Genomic DNA, 22136 nt, shown 5'->3' with positions numbered 1-22136 from the left:
CTTGAGATCATGACCCAAGACAAAGGCAGACATGAAGCCAACTGAGCTGTTTGTAAATATTTCTGTCTGTATTTCTGTAAGCTAAATAATCTTCAAAAATGATAACCATAATTGCATTATCACCTTTAAAAAGTAATAATTATTGGGGCGCCTGGGTGGCTCAGTGGGTTAAGCCGCTGCCTTCGGCTCAGGTCATGATCCCAGGGTCCTGGGATCGAGTCCCACATTGGGCTCTCTGCTCAGCAGGGAGCCTGCTTCCTCCTCTCTCTCTCTCTCTCTCTCTCTCTCTCTCTGCCTGCCTCTCTGCCTGCTTGTGGTCTCTCTCTGTCAAATGAATAAATAAAATCTTTAAAAAAAAAAAAGTAATTATTTACTACCATGTATCATTAGTTTTCACATTTTACTGTTTTATAACCTTTTTTAAAATGTAGCTTGTTTAAATGAAAATAAATAAATTAAACCAAATAGCATTCATATATTGAGATTGGTTAATATGCCTCTCAGATGTCATTTTATATATAAAATCTTCCTTTTTCAATTTTATTTTTCGAGCAAAATTTTGTTAAAGACACTAAATTATTTGTAGTGTAGAGTTTCCATGGTTTCTTATATTTTCCTAGATGAATAATTAGGCATTTATCCAAGGAATCTAGACTTCTTTTGGTGTAAAACAGTATTTAGAGATCATAAATGGAATATAGAGTTGCTCTTTGCTACTGAATTGTTGCTTTTCCCAGCTCTTTACTAGTCAAACTAGGATTATTTTTGTTGTAATGAAAAGAAAAACCTCCTGAGCTAATAATTATACTTGCAATCAAAATTGGCAACTGTAGTATATGGTTCTTAGTTCATCTCCCTCCAAACATGCATAATACTGTCATAATGTACTTTTAATATATCCTGCAACTGACACACATCTAATAAAATAATTTTGCATCACTACCCTCAACTTATATTACTGAAAACAGTTTAATACTTTTGGTTCTTTCTGTCCTTAAGATTCACTAAAGATATATATTCAAAGTACTGTGTTTTAAAGTCATCTGAGTAGTTATTTTATGTGTTTTTATGTGGCCAAATAGGAATACACATAGTGGATCATTTATTTCATTTTACTCCTGAGTTTTAACAATTGCTATTTAAATCTTTATTTTATTTTATAATTATAAAATATATTTACATGGTTTCAAATTCAAATCCACAGCTAAAGATATATTTATGAAATCTAGTTTCCATTACCATCACCTCTGCCCTATTCATTTTCTCCTCTTTATATTTTATAGTTTATTTATTGTTAAATATAAATAAATAACACACAAATATATAAATTCATATTTTTCCATTATTAAATAACAGCATAGTATATACTTTCTTCACTCTACTTTTTCTATGTAGTATCTGGTGATCACTGAATTGCAAGGCATAGTCTCTAGAAAGCACACTTTGAGATGGTAGTTAATGAGCAAGTCATTTAGAGAGTGCTATTGGGGCACTATGGAAGAGAAGGGAATAGAAGGAGGTAGGATTGGGCAGGAGGAGGCGTTGGAATGAGATGCAGTCTCAGAATAGGCTGTTGCAAAACCCCTGTCAAGTTGGAGCTGAACTGTGAAGTGTCTGGCCTGTTACAGTCCCTTGTTGACCAGTCATTGGTTGCAAACTGCCACAGGAAAAAAGAAAACTTGGATGAGGCTGTAACCCTGGACTAAAGTAATTCCCGGAGTGCTGAAAGGCAAAGTTTGTCTGCCAGCAGCAGTACCCCAAGTAGTGGAAAGAGGAGAGAAATCCTCCAGTCCTAAAGGGAGATACGGGTAGATACCGCAGCATGCACTGCACATTCCCTAGTAGTATATGGAGATATTCCTACTTCCTTTTCACAAACCAGGGGTGGTAAAACAGTTTACTTGAGCAGACTCTTCTAGATGGACACTTAGATTGTTTCCAGTTGTGAGTAATCTTTTTTCATTTTAAAGATTTTATTTATTTATTTGACAGAGAGAAAAAGAGAGAACAAGCAGGGGGAACTGCAGAGGAAGAGGGAGAAGCAGACTCCCTGCTGAGCAGGAAGACCGACATGGGTCTTGATCCCAATATGCTGAGATCAAAACCTGAACCGAAGGCAGATGCTTCACCGACTGAGCCACCCAGGCACCCTAAGAATAATTTTGATGCATTATTTCCAGCATGGAAATTAGCTCCTGGCTACTAGTTCCTTCCCCAGGATTTATACTAAAGCAGCTATATATATAGGAAACACTTAAATAATCACACACACAGGGAAATTCCATAGTATTAGTCTATAACCACGAGAAATAAAACATGTATTCACCTAAAACCAACAAGTATTCATAATAGCCCCCCCCCCAAATCGAAACAGTCCAAAAGGCCATTAACTGATAGATGGATAAACAAAACATGATCTATCCAAACCATGGAACATCATTCAGCAATGAAAGGGATGAAATACTGATACATAGTACAACATGGAAGAATCTTAAAAACATTATGCTAAATGAAAGAAGCCAATCACAAAGACCACATATTATATGTTCCTATTTTTAAGAAATGTCTTTAATAAGCGAATCTGTAGATAGAAAGTAGATTAGTTTTTGCCTACTATTGGAGAAAGAATGGAGAGTGCTAATGAATAGGTGTTTCTTTTTTGAGTGATAAATGTATTCTAAAATTGGTTGTTGAGATGGTTGAACAGTTCAGAATATACTAAAACCATGGAATTCTGATCTCTAAATGGGTAAATTTTATGATATGTGAATTATATCTCAGTAAAGCTGTTGTAGTAAAGAAGAAAAAATCCCTGGCAAATCCCTCAGTATACAGATAGCTATATTAAAGTGGCATGTGTGAATGCTTAGGAATAGAATACATACCATAGAGATTCTAGTGTGTGGGACAGAGCATGTCTGGCCTTGTTGACAGAAAGAATAAACTGGAGAAAAAACAGTTGAAATTGTTCTCACGTTTTCCTAATACCATTATACAGGGACAGTCTCTGCTGGTTTCTGAAGAAATGGCAACCAACACCACTGATGAAAATGTCCACCCAGTTAAATTCTAGGCAGCACTAAAACCCTGTAGAGTTTAGAAACACGTGTTCAGTGTTCTAAGAATGATTGTTTGCTTTCGATTTTCAGTATTTTGCTCTTAGCCCAAAGAGATTTATAGAAGCCCCTGCTCACCTTCTCCAAGTATAATCTGCCACTTGTAAATTTACAAGTACTTCAAGACAAAATGGAATGCTGAATGTCAAGTCTAACATTTTTGCCTTCCCTTCTCTCTCAGACATTGGCTTTTCAAGTCCTTGCTACCTTAGTTGCTCTTTACTGTTCGCTGACTGATTTTTATGTAAATTCTACTCTATTTAGTTGTTTTCATAAGAGGATTGATCTGCAACCACTTATCATATCATTATCAGAAATCAAACTTTGTTGTCCTCTTCCCATGTTTTATTGAATTTTATCAGACTTTTTACTGACATTATATTTTGACAGTGCCTAGCTACACAGTTGCTAGACTCCATGGTGATTTTGTTTGAATTGGACAGATTTTTTTTTTAAGGCAGATATTTCTGGAAAGATAGCTTGGAGGGAAGAAAATGTTGATTAAATATCGGGCTCTACTGCACTCTATAAACTAGGTTTTTTGACAGAGCAAAATTTGTATAAACATAGATGGTGACCCTGTGCTCACTACACAGTATGTACTCTATAAATATTTGTTGAGTCAATATATACATTTTATTCTCATCTGAGAAATTAACCAGATTTCTCTTTCCTTGAACAGAGAGACTATATCCACATAAATCCCATAATCTTTATGAAGTGTACATAATTTAAAGACTATATTACAATAAGTAGAGGTGTTACCAAATTTGTAAACTAAAAGATTCCTATTTTTATGTAGCAGTTTTGTCATTATGTTGCTAAAGTCTGACATTTAGGATATTTAGACTCCTGTATCAGCTGCCATTACATACAGTACACAATTGTCATCTAATTTGTGTCTATCCTAATAACAGCTAAACATTTGAAGCATTGAATGTAACATCTAAGTTCAATTATATGGTTCTCAAAAGAGGTACTTCTTAACAATTTCCATCTTTTCTTAACTAATTATTTTTCAAAGTTCTCAGCTTTGGAATGATTTTTGAGAAACCAGTAAATACTTTGTAGTAATTTAACAAATATCAATAGCTTTGAATTTCCTACTTCTTTTATTTCCCACCTTTCTCCTCTATGCCCCACATGTAATTCATCCAAAATTACCACAGTATCTTCACCCCCTTTCTACTTTTTTAGTTATTATCAAGGATAGGACTTCATTTTATCAGCCCTATTTTGCTTTAGAGCTTCCAGTTGCTTCTGTCCACTTGAAGCAGACATTGATGAAATTTGATTATAGTATCAATTAATATACCAAAAAAAAAGGAGTGAATCAAGTCTGAATAACATGGAAACCAGGTAAGAGTGGATTCAGTACAGAACGGCAATATAGTAATTTTCAAATGTGACAGTGAAGAGATTCTGAAAATTCAAATTAAAAGAGAAATCCAATTAATAAGTATTCATAGTATTTGAATTATTGAGCAGGGATTTATGTTTCTGGCAAAGAGTTTGGGGATGATAAGAGCACAAACACTAAGTCAATGAAAAGGAAGCAATACTGACATTCAATTTTAAAAGTTTGCATAACAAACAAAATATACTAATAATGAAGTAGCAGAAAGAGAAGTTAAGAATACAGTCCCATTTACAGTGACACCAAAAAGGATAAAATATCTAAGAAGAAATTTAACCAAGGAGATGAAAGACTTGTACTCTGAAAACTATAAAAATTTAATGAAAGAAATTAAAAATAAACAAATTTAACAATATATTATGCTTCTGGATTAGAAGAATTAATATTGTTAAAATGTCCATACTACCGAAAGCAGTCTACAGACTCAAGGCAATTCTTTTCAAAATATAGAAAATATCAATATTACTTTTATTTTTCACTGAACTAGAACAAATAATTCTAAAATTTGAATGAAGCCATGAAGACCCTGAATAGCCAGGGGAAAACTTGAGAAAAAAGGAACAAAACTGGAGGTATCACAGTCTCAGATTTCAAGATATACTACAAAGCTCTACGAATAAAAATGGTATGGCATGGGCACAAAGATAGATTGATGGAAAAGGATAGATAGCCCAGATATAAACCCATGCTTATATGGTCAGTTGATCTTTGACAAAAGAGGCAAGGACATATAATGGAAAAAGACAGTTTCTTCAATTAGCAATGCTGGGAAAACTGGACAGCTATATGCCAAAGAATGAAACTGGACCACTTTCTTTTATCATACAGGAAAGGAAACTCAAAATGGGTTAAAAACCTGTATGTGAGATCTGAAACCATAAAATTTCTATAAAAAATAGACAGTAATCACTTGGACATCTATCTTAGTAACATTTTTCTAGATACGTCTCTTGAGGCAAAGGAAATAAAAGCAAAAAACAAACTATTGGGAATACACCAAAAAAGAAAGCTTTTGCACAGTAAAGGAAACCATCAACAAAAAGGGAACCTACTGAATGGGAGAAGACTTGGAGAAATGATATATCCAATAAAAAGTTAATACTCAAAATATATAAAGAACTTATACATCTCAACACCAAAATAAAACAAAAACAAAAAACCACCAATGATCCAATTAGAAAATGGGCAGAAGATCTGAATAGATATTTTCTAAAGAAGACATACAGATGGCCAACAGGTACGTGAAAATATGCTCATTATCACTGATGACTAACAGGTACATGAAAATATGCTCAATATTATTAGGGAAATGCAAATATAAACCTCAATGAGATATCACATAATACTATTCAGAATGGCTAATATCAAAAACACAAGAAACAAGACTGTGAAGAAAAAGGAACCTCTGTGCACTATTGTTGGGAATGTAAATTGGTACAGCCACTGTGGAAAACAGCATGGAAGTTCCTCAAAAAAATTAAAAATAGGGATGTCATATGGTCCAGTAATTCTCTTTCTGGGCATTTACCCAAAGGAAACAAAATTATTAATTTGAAAAGATATGTTCGCCTGTATGTTTATTGCAGCATTATTTACAATAGCCAAGGTATGGAAGCAGCTTCTTACTAGACAAGTCTCTAGAGGCAAGGGAAATAAAAGCAAAAATAAACTATCTGGACTACTTCAAGATAAAAAGCTTCTGCACACCAAAGGAAACAGTCAACAAAACTAAAAGGCATCCTATAGAATTGGAGAAGATATTTGTAAATGATATCTGATAAAGGGCTAGTATCCAGAATTTCTAATTTATCAAACCCAGTACCCCAAAAAACAAATAGTCCAGTTAAGAAATGGGCAGGTGACATGAATAGACATTTTTCCAAAGACATCCAGATGGCTAACAGTCACATGAAAAGACTCTTAGCATCATTCATTATCAGGGAAATACAAATCAAAGCACAATGAGATACCACCTCACACCAGTCAGAATGGCTGAAATTTAACAAGTCAGGAAACAACAGATGTTGGTGAAGATGTAGAGAAAGTAGAACCCTCTTGCACTGTTGGTGGGAATGCAAACTGTTGCAGCCACCCTGGAGAACAGTATGGAGGTTCCCCAAAAGTTAAAAATAGAACTACCCTAGATCCAGCAATAAAACTATTTGCATTAACCCAAGGGATACAAAAATGCTGATTCAAAGGGGCACATGCACCCCAAATGTTTATGGCAGCATTATCAACAATAGGCAACTTATTGAAAGAGCCCACATATGCCTGGGTGGCTCAGTGGGTTAAGTCTCTGCCTTTGGCTCCGGTAATGATCCCAGCATCCCAGGATCGAGCCCTGCATCGGACTCTCTGCTCAGCGGGGAGCCTGCTTCCCCCCTCTTTCTCTGCCTGCCTCTCTCTCTGCCTACTTGTGATCTCTGTCAAATAAATAAAGTCTTTTTTTTTTTTTAGATTTTTATTTATTTATTTGAGAGAGAGACAGTGAGAGAGAGCATGAGCGAGGAGAAGGTCAGCGGGAGAAGCAGACTCCCCATGATGCTGGGAGCCCGATGTGGGACTCGATCCCAGGACTCCGGGATCATGACCTGGGCCAAAGGCAGTTGTCCAACCAACTGAGCCACCCAGGTGTCCCTAAATAAATAAAATCTTAAAGAAAAGAAAGAAAGAAAGAGCCCACATAGCCATCGAAGCATGTATGCAGCTAGACTGTATTAATTCTAAGAGAAATAAGTCAGAGAAAAACGAATACGGTGATTTCACTCATGTGGAATTTAAGAAACAAAACAGATGAACACAGGGAAAGGGAAAAAAAAAGAGGGAAGCAAACCATAAGAAACTTAACTATAGAGAACAAACTGAAGGTTGATGGAGGGAGATGGGCAGGGGATGGGCTAAATGGATAATGGACATTAAAGAGGGCACTTGTTGTGATGATTACTGGGTGTTTTATATGTAAGTGATGAATCACTAAAATCTGCTGAAACCAGTATTACACTGTATGTTAACTAACAAGAATTTAAATAAAAATTTGGAAGAAAGAAAAGGAATGAGAGTAAAGGCCATCAAATGCCAGAGATAGAATTAAATATTCTTCTGTTTATATAGAGGTAGAAAAAAATAAGATATATTGAAGATATGTTTATAACTTTGAGACAAATTTGAAGTAAAAAATGAGAACTCTGTTATCATTACTTTTCACTACTATAAATTCTTCAAGCTGTGTGGTAGCCATTTTGAATTATTTAGAAGTAACGGGGGCATTCAATATTTCCTTATTTGTCTTGAACAAAAATAAGAATCAAATATGAGAAATCTGAGGAGTAATGGGAGTATAAAATTTTTCTCATTGAAAAGGAGATAACATGCAACAATACCATTTCTATGATACTATATAGGTAATTTTTCATGATTTCTCATCCTTAATGAGTCTGTTATATATGGTTACATTGTAACTTGTCATATCAATTATATGTATTGTGTCTTTTACTTTTAAAAATCCTGCCTCAGAAACCTAATCAACCAGATTACTATAAACTAATCAAATTCAAGGGGAAAAAATTTCCCAACACTGGAAATTATCTAAAATCATGAGATTAGAGTTTACTATTCAGATTTAGTGTTGCTTGATACAAGTTTGACTTACTTTTTGCAAAATGAAATTTCTGTATTCAAAGTGAGAAAGACTTACATGAGAATTTGGGAATTAATTATCTCATCCTGAACAAGAGTACCTGAAGTTAATGTGTGAAAGAACTGCAAAGTTGTGAATCTGTTAATACAGAAGAAATGTATATATTCATTCACAAATTTATGATGTTTCAGGAGAGGTATATATAAACTTTATCTTAAAATTTAAAAACTAGGGTGCCTGGGTGGTTCAGAGGGTTGGGCCTCTGCCTTCGGCTCAGGTCATGATCTCGAGGTCATGATCTCGGGGTCCTGAGATAGAGTCCTGCGTCAGGCTCTCTGCTCGCAGGGAGCCTCCTTCCTTCTTTCTCTGCTTCTCTCTCTGCCTTCCTCTCTGCCTACTTGTGATCTCTGTCAAATAAATAAATAAAATCTTAAATAAATAAATAAACTTAAAATTTTTAAAAAATTTAAAGACTAGATCCATGTATAACTGTGATAAAAATACAAATTAAATTAGAAAAACAAAAAGATTAATAAATCCATAAAAACTTTAAGCTAACAATTACAAATCAATATTTTCCCTTCTGCAACATGCAAGAGCCAAATATTTCTGTTTTTCTTGGAATGAACTGACTTCTTTGTAAACTTTCTGTGTGAAATACTGTTTTGTTTTCTAGTTCAGTCATTTTTGACACTTGACAGAGGGTTACTTGTTGAGAAATTTTGTAGTACATTTGCACCTTTATCAGAAAGATACATTTAAATGTTTAAATGTTTTAAACTAAGACTCTAAAAGATGAAATAAGATGAATTCACCCACCCTAAAAAATTTTTAATTTATAAATAAATTTATAATAAATATATAATATAATATATAAATAATATATTATTATATATACATATAATATAATATATATATAAATTATATATAAATATATAATTATAGATTTATAATTTATAATAAGACTTTCTTCCTTCCATCCATCGTAATATTAACACTCAATGAGAAACCAATCCTTGAAAATGCAAATAGTGTTTATTTTTAATTCAAAAATCAAGGTAGACAACTTATTTTTCAGTGTATAAATTCAGTGGTTATCATGTTCCTAATTTGGTCCATCTTAGCTTGAAATTTTTAACATTATCCAGAACATAACAGAAGACAGAATCCGAAATAAATGCTTATATCTAATTATTCAACTCTGAGCTGTGTCCCTTTTGGTTTTTATTAATTTCTCCTTTTCACATAAATGTAAACTTATATAGACATATACTTAATTGGATAGTATAGTATGTTCACAGTGAATAAAATGAGAAGTCATATGTATATCTTTAAGAGATTTTATTTGTTCATCAGAACGAATGCTTTCAAGTGTCCTTATTTTCTTTTTTTGCTTTTGGCCCTTTGGCTATCTTTCTAGTTGTTAGTTTCTGCCCAAGTTATTCCTAAGGAGGATAGGCCACACACCTGAACACAAAGGGATGCAGAATCCATCAGGCCTGCGGGGAGTCACACATATTCTTAATTTACTATGCTTTCTTTGACAACAGAAAGAGAAATTTTTCTTGATGCTTTGATAGCTGTGGGTGAGGCAAGGTAGCTAATGTCTTAAAGAAAAAGTGCAAGGAAGAGTCAAAAGACGGGAAAGTATGTCCATTTATGTGCCGGATGAGGGTATTAGATTTTCTCCCATGTTCCAGCTATGTAATTCACAGTAATAATGTAAATTTTTCTTTATTCATAATAAAGTGATTCATAAAATGATAAGATCTATAGATTCCAAGTAACTTTTGACTAAGGCAGTATTCTTTGATACTAATTTTTGGAATGATATTTATCAAAAGAATTGAATTACTTTCTACCAATATGTTGAATAAATCAACCCTGCAATCTGATTGCACATTCTGACCAGTTTATAGAAAGAATAATATATTGGAGGAAATAATATAAACAGTTTCTTTTTCTTTCCCCCCTCCCTTTTTCTCCCTCCATCTCAGATTTCTGGACTAGTTGAGAATTTTACTGGCTGCATAGAAGTTATAGAAATCAATAACTGGAAATTTTTTATCCCATCCAAGGCAGTGAGAAAAATTCATGTGGACAATTGCAGGTAAAATCTGCTAATGATTTTTCAAATACTGGTTTGTATAACCACACCCAAAAGTAGTATTTCCATTTGAAATCATCTAATCAGCACCAGACTGCATTTCCTTCATTTTGATGTTGTTTCATACTTACACACTTTATTTTTTTAGAGCTACAGAATATTTATGCTATATCCCAGTTAATTTGGACCATTTATAGTTGAGTTTCAGCTTTGTGCTACATAAGGCATATCATGTAGACCAGCAAATGAACAGTTTGTCTTGATCAAAAAAATATCACCTGTCAAAATGTTTCAAATACAAGCTTTCTGACAGTCATGTATATGTGTTACTGTTTAGAGTGCTAAAATGTTTCTTTTAAAATGTCACTGTAAAAAATTTTCATTATTAGTGGCATCTGGCTACAGACCTATCTGTATGTGTGGTGAGGGGTGGGATAGAGGTGGAGTAGAGCGATGGCACATGTGACACAATATTAGGCATACATGCCATTGGTATGAATTAGTTAAAAAAAATTCCCTGAAAGTTATGAAAAAAAGATCATTTAGGGAGCTCTGTGTGTGCATTGGAAAGGGTTTACACAGGTTAGAGAGGATGGCATGGTGTAGCAGGATGTTTGATGTTAACAAACAGACTTAACAGCAGTAACACATTGACTGATTGCACCAAAAAATTTTGAATTATTGAAATCCTTCTATGTACTGTAGTCCAAAGGAAATAAACAGTCACACAGTGACTGTCTTTAAGGAGTTTATAGTGTAGTATAGTGTAGTAGCGGAGATATTGATGAAATATTAAAGTGAATATATAAATAGGAAGTATGGTTTGGGAAAAAAAAACACAAAAGGCTTTGAGAACTTTACATATTTGAATATCATCAGATCGGTTTCCTTCACAGTTTGAGGGGGTTGTATATATTAAGAAATTAAAGAAATACTTAGAAGGTAAAAGTATTATTCATTCCCCAATGTTTCACCTTTAGGCTACACATTTAAAATATATTTGTGGCACCTATCAAACAATGGCAGACAGGGTACTTATTTTGTTTGTGTTTTGTTTTTACTCAGATGAAAACTTAATATCTTATGTTATACACAATAGATGGGTTCCAGCAATTTTAATATAAATCAAATACTCACATGTCCTCATGTTTTTATGATTTATTTCTGAATTTTAAAGTTTGCTTCCATTTTTTATTGATTGGAAGTTAGCAACATTCCTAATAATTACTTAGCTCTCAGATTTTTTTTTGCTTTCTAGCTTTTCTGTTAAATATCAGTTTGCAACTCATAATTAAGTGAATAACAAGCAGTCACTAGGTCATAAATCCATTGAAAAGGACATAATCCTTTGATAATTCATATAATCATTTGCTAATGTAGCAATTGATAAAATTTTCTCTTTAATTTTATAAAACTAGGACACACTTAACTTTGTAGGAATGAGTATAAAACTGGTGCCTAGGTGGCTCAGTCAGTTGGTTGTTTGCCTTCAGCTTGGGTCATGGTCTCAGGATCCTGGGGATCAAGCCCCACCTCTGGCTCCCTGCTCAGTGGGGAGCCTGCTTCCCCACCTCCCTTTGCCACTCCCCCTGCATGTGTGTGCACTCTCTCTCTCTATCTCTCTCTCTCTCATGCTTTCTGTCAAATAAATAAATAAAACCTTTTAAAAAAAGAATAAATAAAAAACAAAACTGGAAAATCCCTGTGTAACTACCTCAGTTACCTGCAAGCCAATTCTAAATCTTTTCTTGATCTCTCTTACATAGAAGTCCTATTTTATTGACCTCCAGTGTCATGAATCTGACTTTCATTTTTGTATTACTGGTTCTTTAAACACTATGTATGACTTAATGCTGCTAATGACATTATACCTCCCTATAATATCCAGCACAGCTGTAGACCTGTGAAAGGCATTTTGCTTGTCATTAGGGTTAGGGCAAGCAGAGACTATTAAGTTTCTCTGAACATTTACTCTGCTTCTCTCATCAACCCCTTAATAGCACTTTATCTCATTTAGGATGACCTCTCTTAAGAGAGGCATTATACTAGATCGGTCTAGAATGCAGTTTTCTAAGCTCAGTTCTGCAAATAATTGTCTGTATGATACTGGGTAAGGTTTAAAAGTTCCATTCATTAGTCTTATCTGGGAAATCAGAAAAATAACTCTTGCCACCTAATGTTGTAAAAATGATAAACGTGGACTCTATTCTTTGCTAAAAGCTCAGTGACATTGGCCTTTGTTTCCAAATTTCCTACCATCTCCAGAAAATTGCATCTTGTAGTCCCTCTTCCAGAACCCTCTTCTCCCTCTGCCCATTGCCCTCATTCACAAGTCTGGCTTCTCAGCATTCAGACTGCAGCTTTACTATGACTGCATCCAAGAGGCCTTCCTGGACAAACCAAAATGAAGTGAGCTCCCAACTATGTCTCCCACTCACTGTTTATCTCCATATTTATTTTTATTCTTAACGAGGGCTGACACTGAATATGTTTATTTATGTGTCCAAAGGTTTTTTTTATGATTCTTTTCACCATAATATGTGCTTCTTGTGGGCATGGACTCTGTAGATCTCTTTTACTTCTATTTCCTCAAGGCCTGCGATAGTAGATGCTAAAAATTTTGCTATATAAAGTATCTTATGATTCAACTGTGATTATTTCTTTCCACAAATTTTTTTAAATTTCATAAGTAACTTTATTTGTGATAATGTAAAATTAAAAAGAAATCTTCATAAACTTGTTCAAATATGGCAAGAATAATGTGAATCAAGAGAAGATAAGTAACATATCTAAGGTCACACAAATAGGTAGTAGTACAACTAAATCTAGTTCTCACACCTTCAATTTCAATCATAATTAACAATTAATAATATTACATATAATAAAACTCTCAAAATAGAAAAAATATAATGATACAATTTCACATTTGCCTCCATTCAATATGATAATATGGTTAACTAATAAAATAGAAGGACTTTGTAATCATGAATGAAAAGAAAGGAACACTATGTTATGGATTAAGCTTGCACTGAAAGCTAAAAGACCCAGCTTCTAAACATGACACTGTCCCACAAATTTTTATTGTGAATTAATTTTTTTTCCAGATTTACTTTACAGAGGGATTCTCAGACTTTTTGGTCTTTGCACTCTTAAAAAGAGTGCTGTTATTGTTGACTGCAAAAGGCTTTCTTTTTAAGTGGAATATATTTATCAGTATTTACCATATTAGAAATAAAAACTAAGGAAGTTTAAATATATTTATTACTTAACTCATAAAACAAAAAGATAAATTCATTACATATTAATATAAGTAATATAAAATAGCATATTTTTATGAAAAATATCTATGCTTATTAAAACATAAAAATGATGAAAAGATTGGCAGTTTCACTTTTCTTGCAAATATATTTATTGTCAGCCTTCATGAAGACATCTGGATACTTACATGTGTTTCTGTATTCAATCTGTACAATAATTATTCTGTGGAAATAATTGAAGAAATTCCGGCCTCATACATATATATTTAGAAATGATAGTGATATTTAATAACCCTTTTAGATAATTAGGAATACTCTTCTTTGATATTGCCCAAAACTTGGTAAGTAATAGATTCTTAAAGGTTAGTTGCAATATGGAATGTGAAACCTGATGACCAATTAACCTGTTATACCCTGTTAAATTAAAATCCATTGTTCTTTTTCATATTTTGATTGGATCTTTTACCCATGCACAATTTTGTACTATTGATTGGAAAATACTGGCTTCTTGAGTTATGCAGCTATCAAAAATGTCAACATATATCAATATAAAATATCAAAAAATCCTGTGACTACTATATAATATTAATTAATAATATATAATAATTATTATACTATTTCCTGTGTGTGTGTGTGTGTGTGTGTGTGTGTGTGCAGAGAGAGGAGAGAATCTTGAGCAGGCTCCAGACTCATCACAGAGGCCAATGTGGGGCTCACTCTCAGAACTCTGAGATTGTAACTGGAGCCAAAACCAAGAGTCAGAGACCCAACTGACTGAGCCACTCAGGTGCCCCTCCTATATATTTTAAATAGTCACCTTTGTTTTTAATAAATAAATAGTATATACCATATAAATAGTATATAACAAATAATATACCAATAGTATATACCAAATAAATAGTATATATCTAAGGCACAGGACTATTATCATATATGGCTTATGTCTTGTGCCCAGAGTGTGAAAGACTGATTATTTAGGCTCTGTTAACAGATATTAATATAGTATGACATCAAGAACAGCTAAATTGGTTTTCCATCTCTAGTTTTCTGCCCTAGAGAAGCGCAGAGATATGATCTGATAACACTTTGGCTGGCCTTCTTAAAAACAATAAAACAGGGGCACCTGGGAGGCTCAGTGGGTTAAGCCTCTACCTTTGGCTCAGGTCATGATCTCTGCATCCTGGGATCAAGGCCAGCATCCGGCTCTCTGCTCAGCAGGGAGTCTGCTTCCCTCTCTGTCTCTCTGCCTGCCTCTCTACTTGTGATCTCTCTCTGTCAAATAAGTAAAATAAAAAAAAATTTAATAAAACATTGAAAAGCAAGGAAATGGACATCTAAAGGGATGATAAATATGATGGAATTACTTATAAGTCAGTTCAAAACAAATGCATGTACTTGTACCTATATGGATAGATCTTGAAACATATCATTGAGTGAGAGAAAAAAAAAGATAGCTATAGCAACATATCCTTTGTGTGCATTTAAGAATCTGACTTAAATACAAACAACTGACTTAACCTTTATTACACATTTTCATATATCTCCATGTACTATTAAGTAGTTTAGATTATTTTTACCCTGTCTCCTTTAAATAATTACTATTTCTGAAGGAATGTGTTGTATAATGGGGAGAAGAATTCAAACAAAAAGAAATGATTCAGAAACAAAAAAGCATCAGAGATCATTTTCTACTTTTTAATTCTTTATTCACACATCTTCTCAATAGGATATTAGTATCATTAAATCAAACATTATTAGCTTTTAAAAGGGAGTAAGTTATAAAGTATATAGCATGATGTTATAAATTTGTGTTAACAGTCTAGAATCCTACTTTTAAGCAAATATTTGATTTAAATGGTTTATTAGTTAAAGCCTTCAAAACAAAATGTAAAAGCAAAATTCGATTACCCAGAAATGGGAGTCCAAAGTTCATTATTTTATTCATTCAAATAATTTAGTTAAATTAAATCTAAAATTATGTGAGAAATGAGGTAAATTATGTTTCTCTAGTTTTTTAGCCTTTCAGATACTTGTCTGTAACAATGCGCTTTGAGATTGATAAACTCTTAGCCTCCTGGAGACATGATTATCATTTACATGTGAAGACCAGATTATGGACAAGAGCTGAAATTATAGTTTAATATTAGTTCTGTATTTGTACATGTGAGACTAAGCGAAGAGGACTTTCTACATGAAACTAAACTTATCACAGATGTAGAAATTCTATTTTAGATATGTCTTGACCTGGCTACCTTTTGTGACTGCCAGCTTAGTGTAATGTTTTTCAGACAGCTAATTTATTCCATGAATTGCTGATTCTCACGACAAGAACAATAGCATAGGAGACCTCCCTTCAGAAAATTTTGTTAGCATCTGCCACGCTGTATGATAATAGACCATACAGTAACAGCTAACAACAACAAGAGTATTAAATAAATAAAATAATAGATACTGTATTTCTGTGTTTTTCATTTTTAAGACAGAGTCTAATAAAACTAAGTTGGCAATTTGATGGATTCATATGTGTTTACATTTTTTTTTCTCCTGTATATTATTGCTTCACTTCTCTCATTATTGTATTTGGTTCCATTTTTCATTTCTGTTTTCTTCTATGAGTTCATTCCTTATGACTTTCATTATATGTGTCATTGTCTACTTGAAACCTTGCAGGAAATATTCTGTCAACTTAATAATATTTTTAAAATCTTACTATTTGGGGCACCTTTGTGGCTCATTTGGTTAAGCATCTGCCTTCAGCTCAAGTCATGATCCCTGAGATTGAGCCCTTTGCAGGCTTCCTGCTCAGTGGGGATCCTGCATCTCCCTCTTCCTCTACCCCCCACCTGCTCATGCTCACTCTCTCTTGCACTCTCTCTCTTAAATAAGTAAAATCTTTTTAAAATTTTTTTAAATTATAGATCTTATTATTTATTTTATAATCTTAAAAATATTATTTTTAAATATATTATAAAATTTTATGTATCTACAGTGTACAAGATGTGATTTAATTTATATATACATAGTGAAATGACTACTGTAGTCAAACTAATTAACGCATCCATATTTTCACATAGTTACCACTTGTTCGAATGGTGAAACCACCTGAAAACTATTCTCATAATAAAATTTCCAGTATTTAGTACAGTATTTTTAACTATGTTCATCGTATTGTATATTAGATCTCTAAACTACATAAATTACATAACTCTAGTCCTACATAAATTCAATTATATATTCTTTAACTAGCATCTCCCCATTACCCTTCACCTACCCAAATCTGGTAACCACCATTCTACTCTCTGCTTCTATGTATTTGACTTTTTAGATTCCACATATAAGGAAAATCATGCAGGTTTTTTTCCTTCTGCATGTAGCTTATTTCACTTAACATAATATCTTCTGGGTTCATCCATGTTTTCACAAGCGGCAGGATCTCTTTCTTGTTTAAGGCTTAATAATATTCTGTTACTCATATATACTGTAGTTTCTTTATCTAGTCATTCATTGGTGGACACTTCGATTGTTTCTGTATCTTGGGTGCTGTGAATAATGCTTCAGTGAATATGGAAGTGCAGATATCTCTTCAAGTTACTGATATCATTTCCTTTGCATATATACCCGAAAGGAGGATTTCTGGATCATTTGATAATTCTATTTTTAGTTTTTTGAACTCCATACTGTGTTCTGTTAGTAGCTTATACCAATTTACATTCCCACCAGCAGTGTACAGGGCTTCCCTTTTCTTCACATCCCCTCCAAGATTCATTGTCTTTTTCTCCTCCCTCCCGCCCTCTCCCCCCTTTACTTCTTCCATCCTTCTTTATTCCTTTTTCTTTCTTTCTTCTTTCTTTTCTTTTCCTTTTCTTTTCTACTTCTTTTCCTTGCTTTCTCTCTCTCTCTTTCTCCTTCCTTCGCTTGCTTTCTTTCTTTCTTTCTTTCTTTCTTTCTTTCTTTCTTTCTTTCTTTCATAGCCATCCTAACTGTATGAAGTGACATCTCATTGTGGTTGAAGTATGTGCTTTTCTGATGATTATTGATGTTGAACTTCTTGTCATATATCTGCTGGCCATTTGTATATCTTCTTTGGAAAAAGCCTATTCCTTTGGCCATTTTTATTTCTTTTTTTAAAGATTTTTTTTCTTTATTTATTTGACAGAGATCACAAGTAGTCAGAGTGGCAGGCGGGGGTGGGGGTGGGAAGCAGGCTCCCTGCCGAACAGAGAGCCCAATGTGGCTTGATCCCAGGACCCTGGGATCATGACCTGAGCCAAAGGCAGAGGCTTTAACAAACCACTGAGCCACCCAGGCGCCCCTCTTTGGCCATTTTTAAATTGGATTATCTTTTTGCTATTGAGTCAAGTGAGTTTCTTATATATTTTGAATATTAACCCCTTATCAGTTGTATGGTTTATAGATATTTTCTACCAGTCCATAGGTTGCATTTTTACTTTGTTAATGGTTTTCTTTGATGTGAAAAAGCTATTTTTTAATGTACTGCCATTTTTGGATTTTTTTTCTTCTTTTGCCCGAGGTTTCAGCCCCCCAAAAAATCATTACCATGGCCAATATCAAAGAGCTTTTTCCTGTGTTTTCTTCTAGGAGTTTTATAGTTTCAGGGTCTTCCATTGAAGTTCTTAAGTTATTTTTTTAAAAGATTTTATTTATTTGACAGAAAGAGACAGTGAGAGAGGGAACACAAGCAGGGGGAGTGGGAGAGGAAGAAGCAGGCTTCCTGCTGAGCAAGGAGCTGGATGTGGGGCTTGATCCCAGGATGCTGGTATCATGGCCTGAGCCAAAGGCAGACACCTACTGAGCCACCCACGCGCCCCAGTTTTTAATCCATTGTAAATTTATTTTTATTTATAGTATCAGATAAGAATCCAGTCTCATTCTTTTGCATTTGGATATCAGTTTTCTCAACACTATTTTATTAAACTTTACTTTAAATAGGGGTGCCTATTTAAACAATATTAAATTAAATTAGGGTGCCTGGGTGGTTCAGTTGGTGCATCTGCCTTCCACTTGGTTAATGATCCCGGGGTCCTGAAATCAAGCTTCAACATGGGGCTTCTCAGCAAGAAGTCTGCTTGCCCCTCTTTCTCTGTCCCTACTCCTGCTTGTGCTTGCTCTCTCTCTCCTCTCTTATTTATTTATTTATTTTATAAATAAAAATTTAAATGTAGATTTACATTGAAGATATATTAAATTTTTTAAAAGATGATGGGTGAACAATGTCAAAATTTTAATCCTTTCATATTTGAAATTAAGGTTATAGTGGAAACTTTACTTCATAAAGTCATGCTATGGAAGATATTTTAGGTATATTTTAAACAAATTCTGCAGTTCTACATGAAGGAAAATATGGAGATGATATACTTGTATACTTGAAAAATCTGTGAATCTTCTCCAGCAGCTTATTTGCTTCCCGTATGTCAGACATTTTTGTTTGTTTTTGCTTTTAATTTGTATTTATCTTGGAAATTTAAGATAAAAAATATATACGTACACACACACATTCACTTGGAAATAGGTCTTTTTTATTTCTGAACTCTTCAGTCCCAAACTAATTAATCCTAACAGTTTTAATCATAAATAAAATTTAGAAAATGCATAGTTATTATATCAAAATGTACCTGAACATTTTTATCATCTCATATTTTTTTGAAATTTTTGATACCTTAAATCTACTTCACAATATTTAAAAATATTTTCTTCTCTAGAATTCCATAGTGTACTTAATTACCTATGTCAGAATCTTATGACTTGGGTATGACAAGATGTCCCTAATCTGTGGTAGATTTATATATTAATAAATGTGGGCAAAAAGAATAGACACATAAATTTCCCAAGGAGTAGAATAGTAGAATAAAACTAATAAATGCATAACTGAAGTCTTCAACAATCTAGGCTTTATATATATTTTAAAAAATTAATGTAATTAATTAAGGTAATTAATTACATATTTGTGGATGTAACATGTATTATTTGGCCATGCCTCAAATATGAGCACTAAAGTGACCAGTGTTATGGAATTCTAATTTCCTGATGTATCTGAAAATGACTTGAGTCCAATGTATGTGTCACTTCTGCCCTCCCCATGATCACAAGGGAACTTGTGTTTAAATGCAAAGCTTTGTTAAATTCTTTTTACTTACATCTTTCAAGTGAAGTGACACCTTGATGTTACTTACACTGATTCTAAAGCTTGGAGTAACCAAGGGAAAAACAGTAACTCAGGAACCATGCATTGAATGGCTGTACCACTTACTATCTATGAGACTTAATATATACTCAAAAAAAAAAAATTCTCTTAATGGTATTAAATGCCTAGCACACACTGTATTATTACTAGGTAGCTATTGTTGTCATTGTAATTATTGTTTATCATTTTTTCCCTCAAATGAAAGATTACCATAGTCCCTTTTCCTAAATTTTTCCAAAATTTGAGGGTTGGGGCCAGAGAAGAGGGGTCAGGTATTTCAGAGAATAGCTTAACAATACAAGAATATGAAACATTGAATGTTACTCACCTTTGGTCTTAAAAATCCCTTGATGAGTCTCACCTTAGGTATTTCTTAAAGATGTGCTTTTGGCCTCGGTCTCAACATTAAGAGAAGTTATGTGTCCTCCCTAGAATCTGTCCTACCTCATTATTCTAGGAACCCCTAACTGCTCACTCTCTAAAAACTCAACTAATTTTCTTCCTATCATATTAGAGCAATTAACTTTCATAATTTTTTTTTCTTTTCTTTCTTTCTACTATAGTATTTCACAAACTAAAAGCAGTTCTTTTCCTAAAAGTAATTTTAAGTATTTTTTCTTATTACATAGAGTTCATTACAAAATATTGTTAATATGCTTCAATTAGAAAAGGATTGCTTCTGCTTTATTACGCAGACAAGAATGAGAGAGCTTAACTGCTAGTTTTTTGGAAGTGGGTTTAAGTTAAGCTTGCATATTTTTATGTCATAGGAATTAATCAAAAATACCAAGTTTCAAAGTTCAGCTCTGCTACTTATTATCAATATAACTTTGCATAGTTATTTAACCTCTCTATTTTGATTTTCTCACCTATAAATTAAGGACAATAATAATGGTATCATAGAGTTGGCATGAGGATTGAATGAAATTGTGTATAAACAATGCACTTAACACAGTGACACAGAGAGTGCTTCCATTTTGGTAAGTATTATATTTAGCCATCTTTACATATGTTTATTTGACCACATTCCTTATCAACTAGAAGAATAGTCATCTAAGAAGAAGAATGTTTTCCATGAGAAGTTCAAATGTACTACCCTCATTTTTTAAAAGAAGTATCTAGTTTTTTTTTTCCAATACAAAATAAACAAAATAATACACTAAAATAAATAAAAAGTAAACACAAAGACACTTAAAAGCCAAGTACAAATATGGAATTCATGGGTTTTGTTACACTATAAAATGGGTTTATTTCTATTCCAATTTAACTTTTTTATTTGGCATAAGTTTTTAAACTAAAATATATTTTCATTTCCCTACACTGTAGAAATTTTCCAATATTCTATTCCTGTCTCATTCTCATCTTTGTGCATTGCATACTTTCTTGACAATTGAATGATATCAATATTTATATTTTAAAGTCTATTTTAATACTTGGAAAATGAAACATTCAGTAAAAAAGTATTTTTAGTTTTGCAACAAAATTTATGTAGTTGGGTTTACTTGCAGAAATGTAATCATTATCTGTTAGAATTTAACATGAATCTTCTTCAAATGCTACTGTTTGAGGTTCTGGTAATATAAAACACATTTGGTTATTATGAAAAGCAGAAACGTTCATTTGGGAATACAGTATTCACAATAGTGTCCATGATTAATGATGGTTCACAAAAACTATCTCATATGTTCAAAACTGTGGTGAGACTGAGAAGGTGAGACCTCCGTGCCCTGAGGCTTCTAGATAGTGTATTATGTTTCAGACATAGTTTATTTTCAGCCCCTGCTTTTGGTATTAATGGATAGCCACCTTCCAAATGCTTTCCATTGCTTTCAGAATTAAAGTTAAATTTTCTACTAGCTTTGCAACAGAACAATTTCTGCACCCTCTCCATTACATAGAATTGCCTTATAGAAACAGTTGAACAGCTAAGTCAAACTTGCTCAATCCCAACTACTCCCTCTTGAATCTAGGTAGGACTGTTGAGCTAATCCTCATCAATGAGATGTGAGTTGAAGGAAAGTATTTGATTTCTGGCATATGACTTTTAGGAAGTGCATCAGTTATCTTTTATTGTCTGAGGAGGACTTGAAAGATTTAACCTGATTGAAGTGTCTAAAGTTTAGAAAAGCTGACTATTTCTAGAACTTCTCCCCCCCCCCAATAATTAAGAGTATATAATGCTGAGAGAAACACAGTTTCGTTAAGATATATCAGCAAAATATAAGAACTAAGCCATACAGCAAAGATAAATTGAAAAGATGCTCCATTTCCTCCAACCATATTTCTCAGATGACCTCAAGGTGGCTGTCAGTAAGCTGCAAGATAATAGTATAAGAGGAGAACAACAACAACAACAACAAAACCTTTGACAAGAAAAGAACATTGCATGTTGTTACA

The 22136-nt window shown here is 33.3% G+C and overlaps 1 protein-coding gene across 1 annotated transcript in view; it reads left to right on the top strand.

The window, feature by feature from the left end:
• The window catches only part of EYS (eyes shut homolog), a gene marked incomplete at its 5' end in the record, with an annotated part of 1535590 nt that overhangs the window by 1010065 nt on the left and 503389 nt on the right, over window positions 1-22136 (top strand). The window contains 1 exon segment of the mRNA XM_082729457.1: window positions 10171-10283. Coding sequence (XP_082585583.1) covers window positions 10171-10283 — 113 coding nt within the window.

The sequence above is a fragment of the Mustela nivalis genome (genome assembly GCF_964662115.1).
Source record: "Mustela nivalis genome assembly, chromosome: 5".
Classification (NCBI taxonomy): Eukaryota; Metazoa; Chordata; class Mammalia; order Carnivora; family Mustelidae; genus Mustela; species Mustela nivalis.
This window is presented reverse-complemented; position numbering and strand designations above follow the sequence as displayed.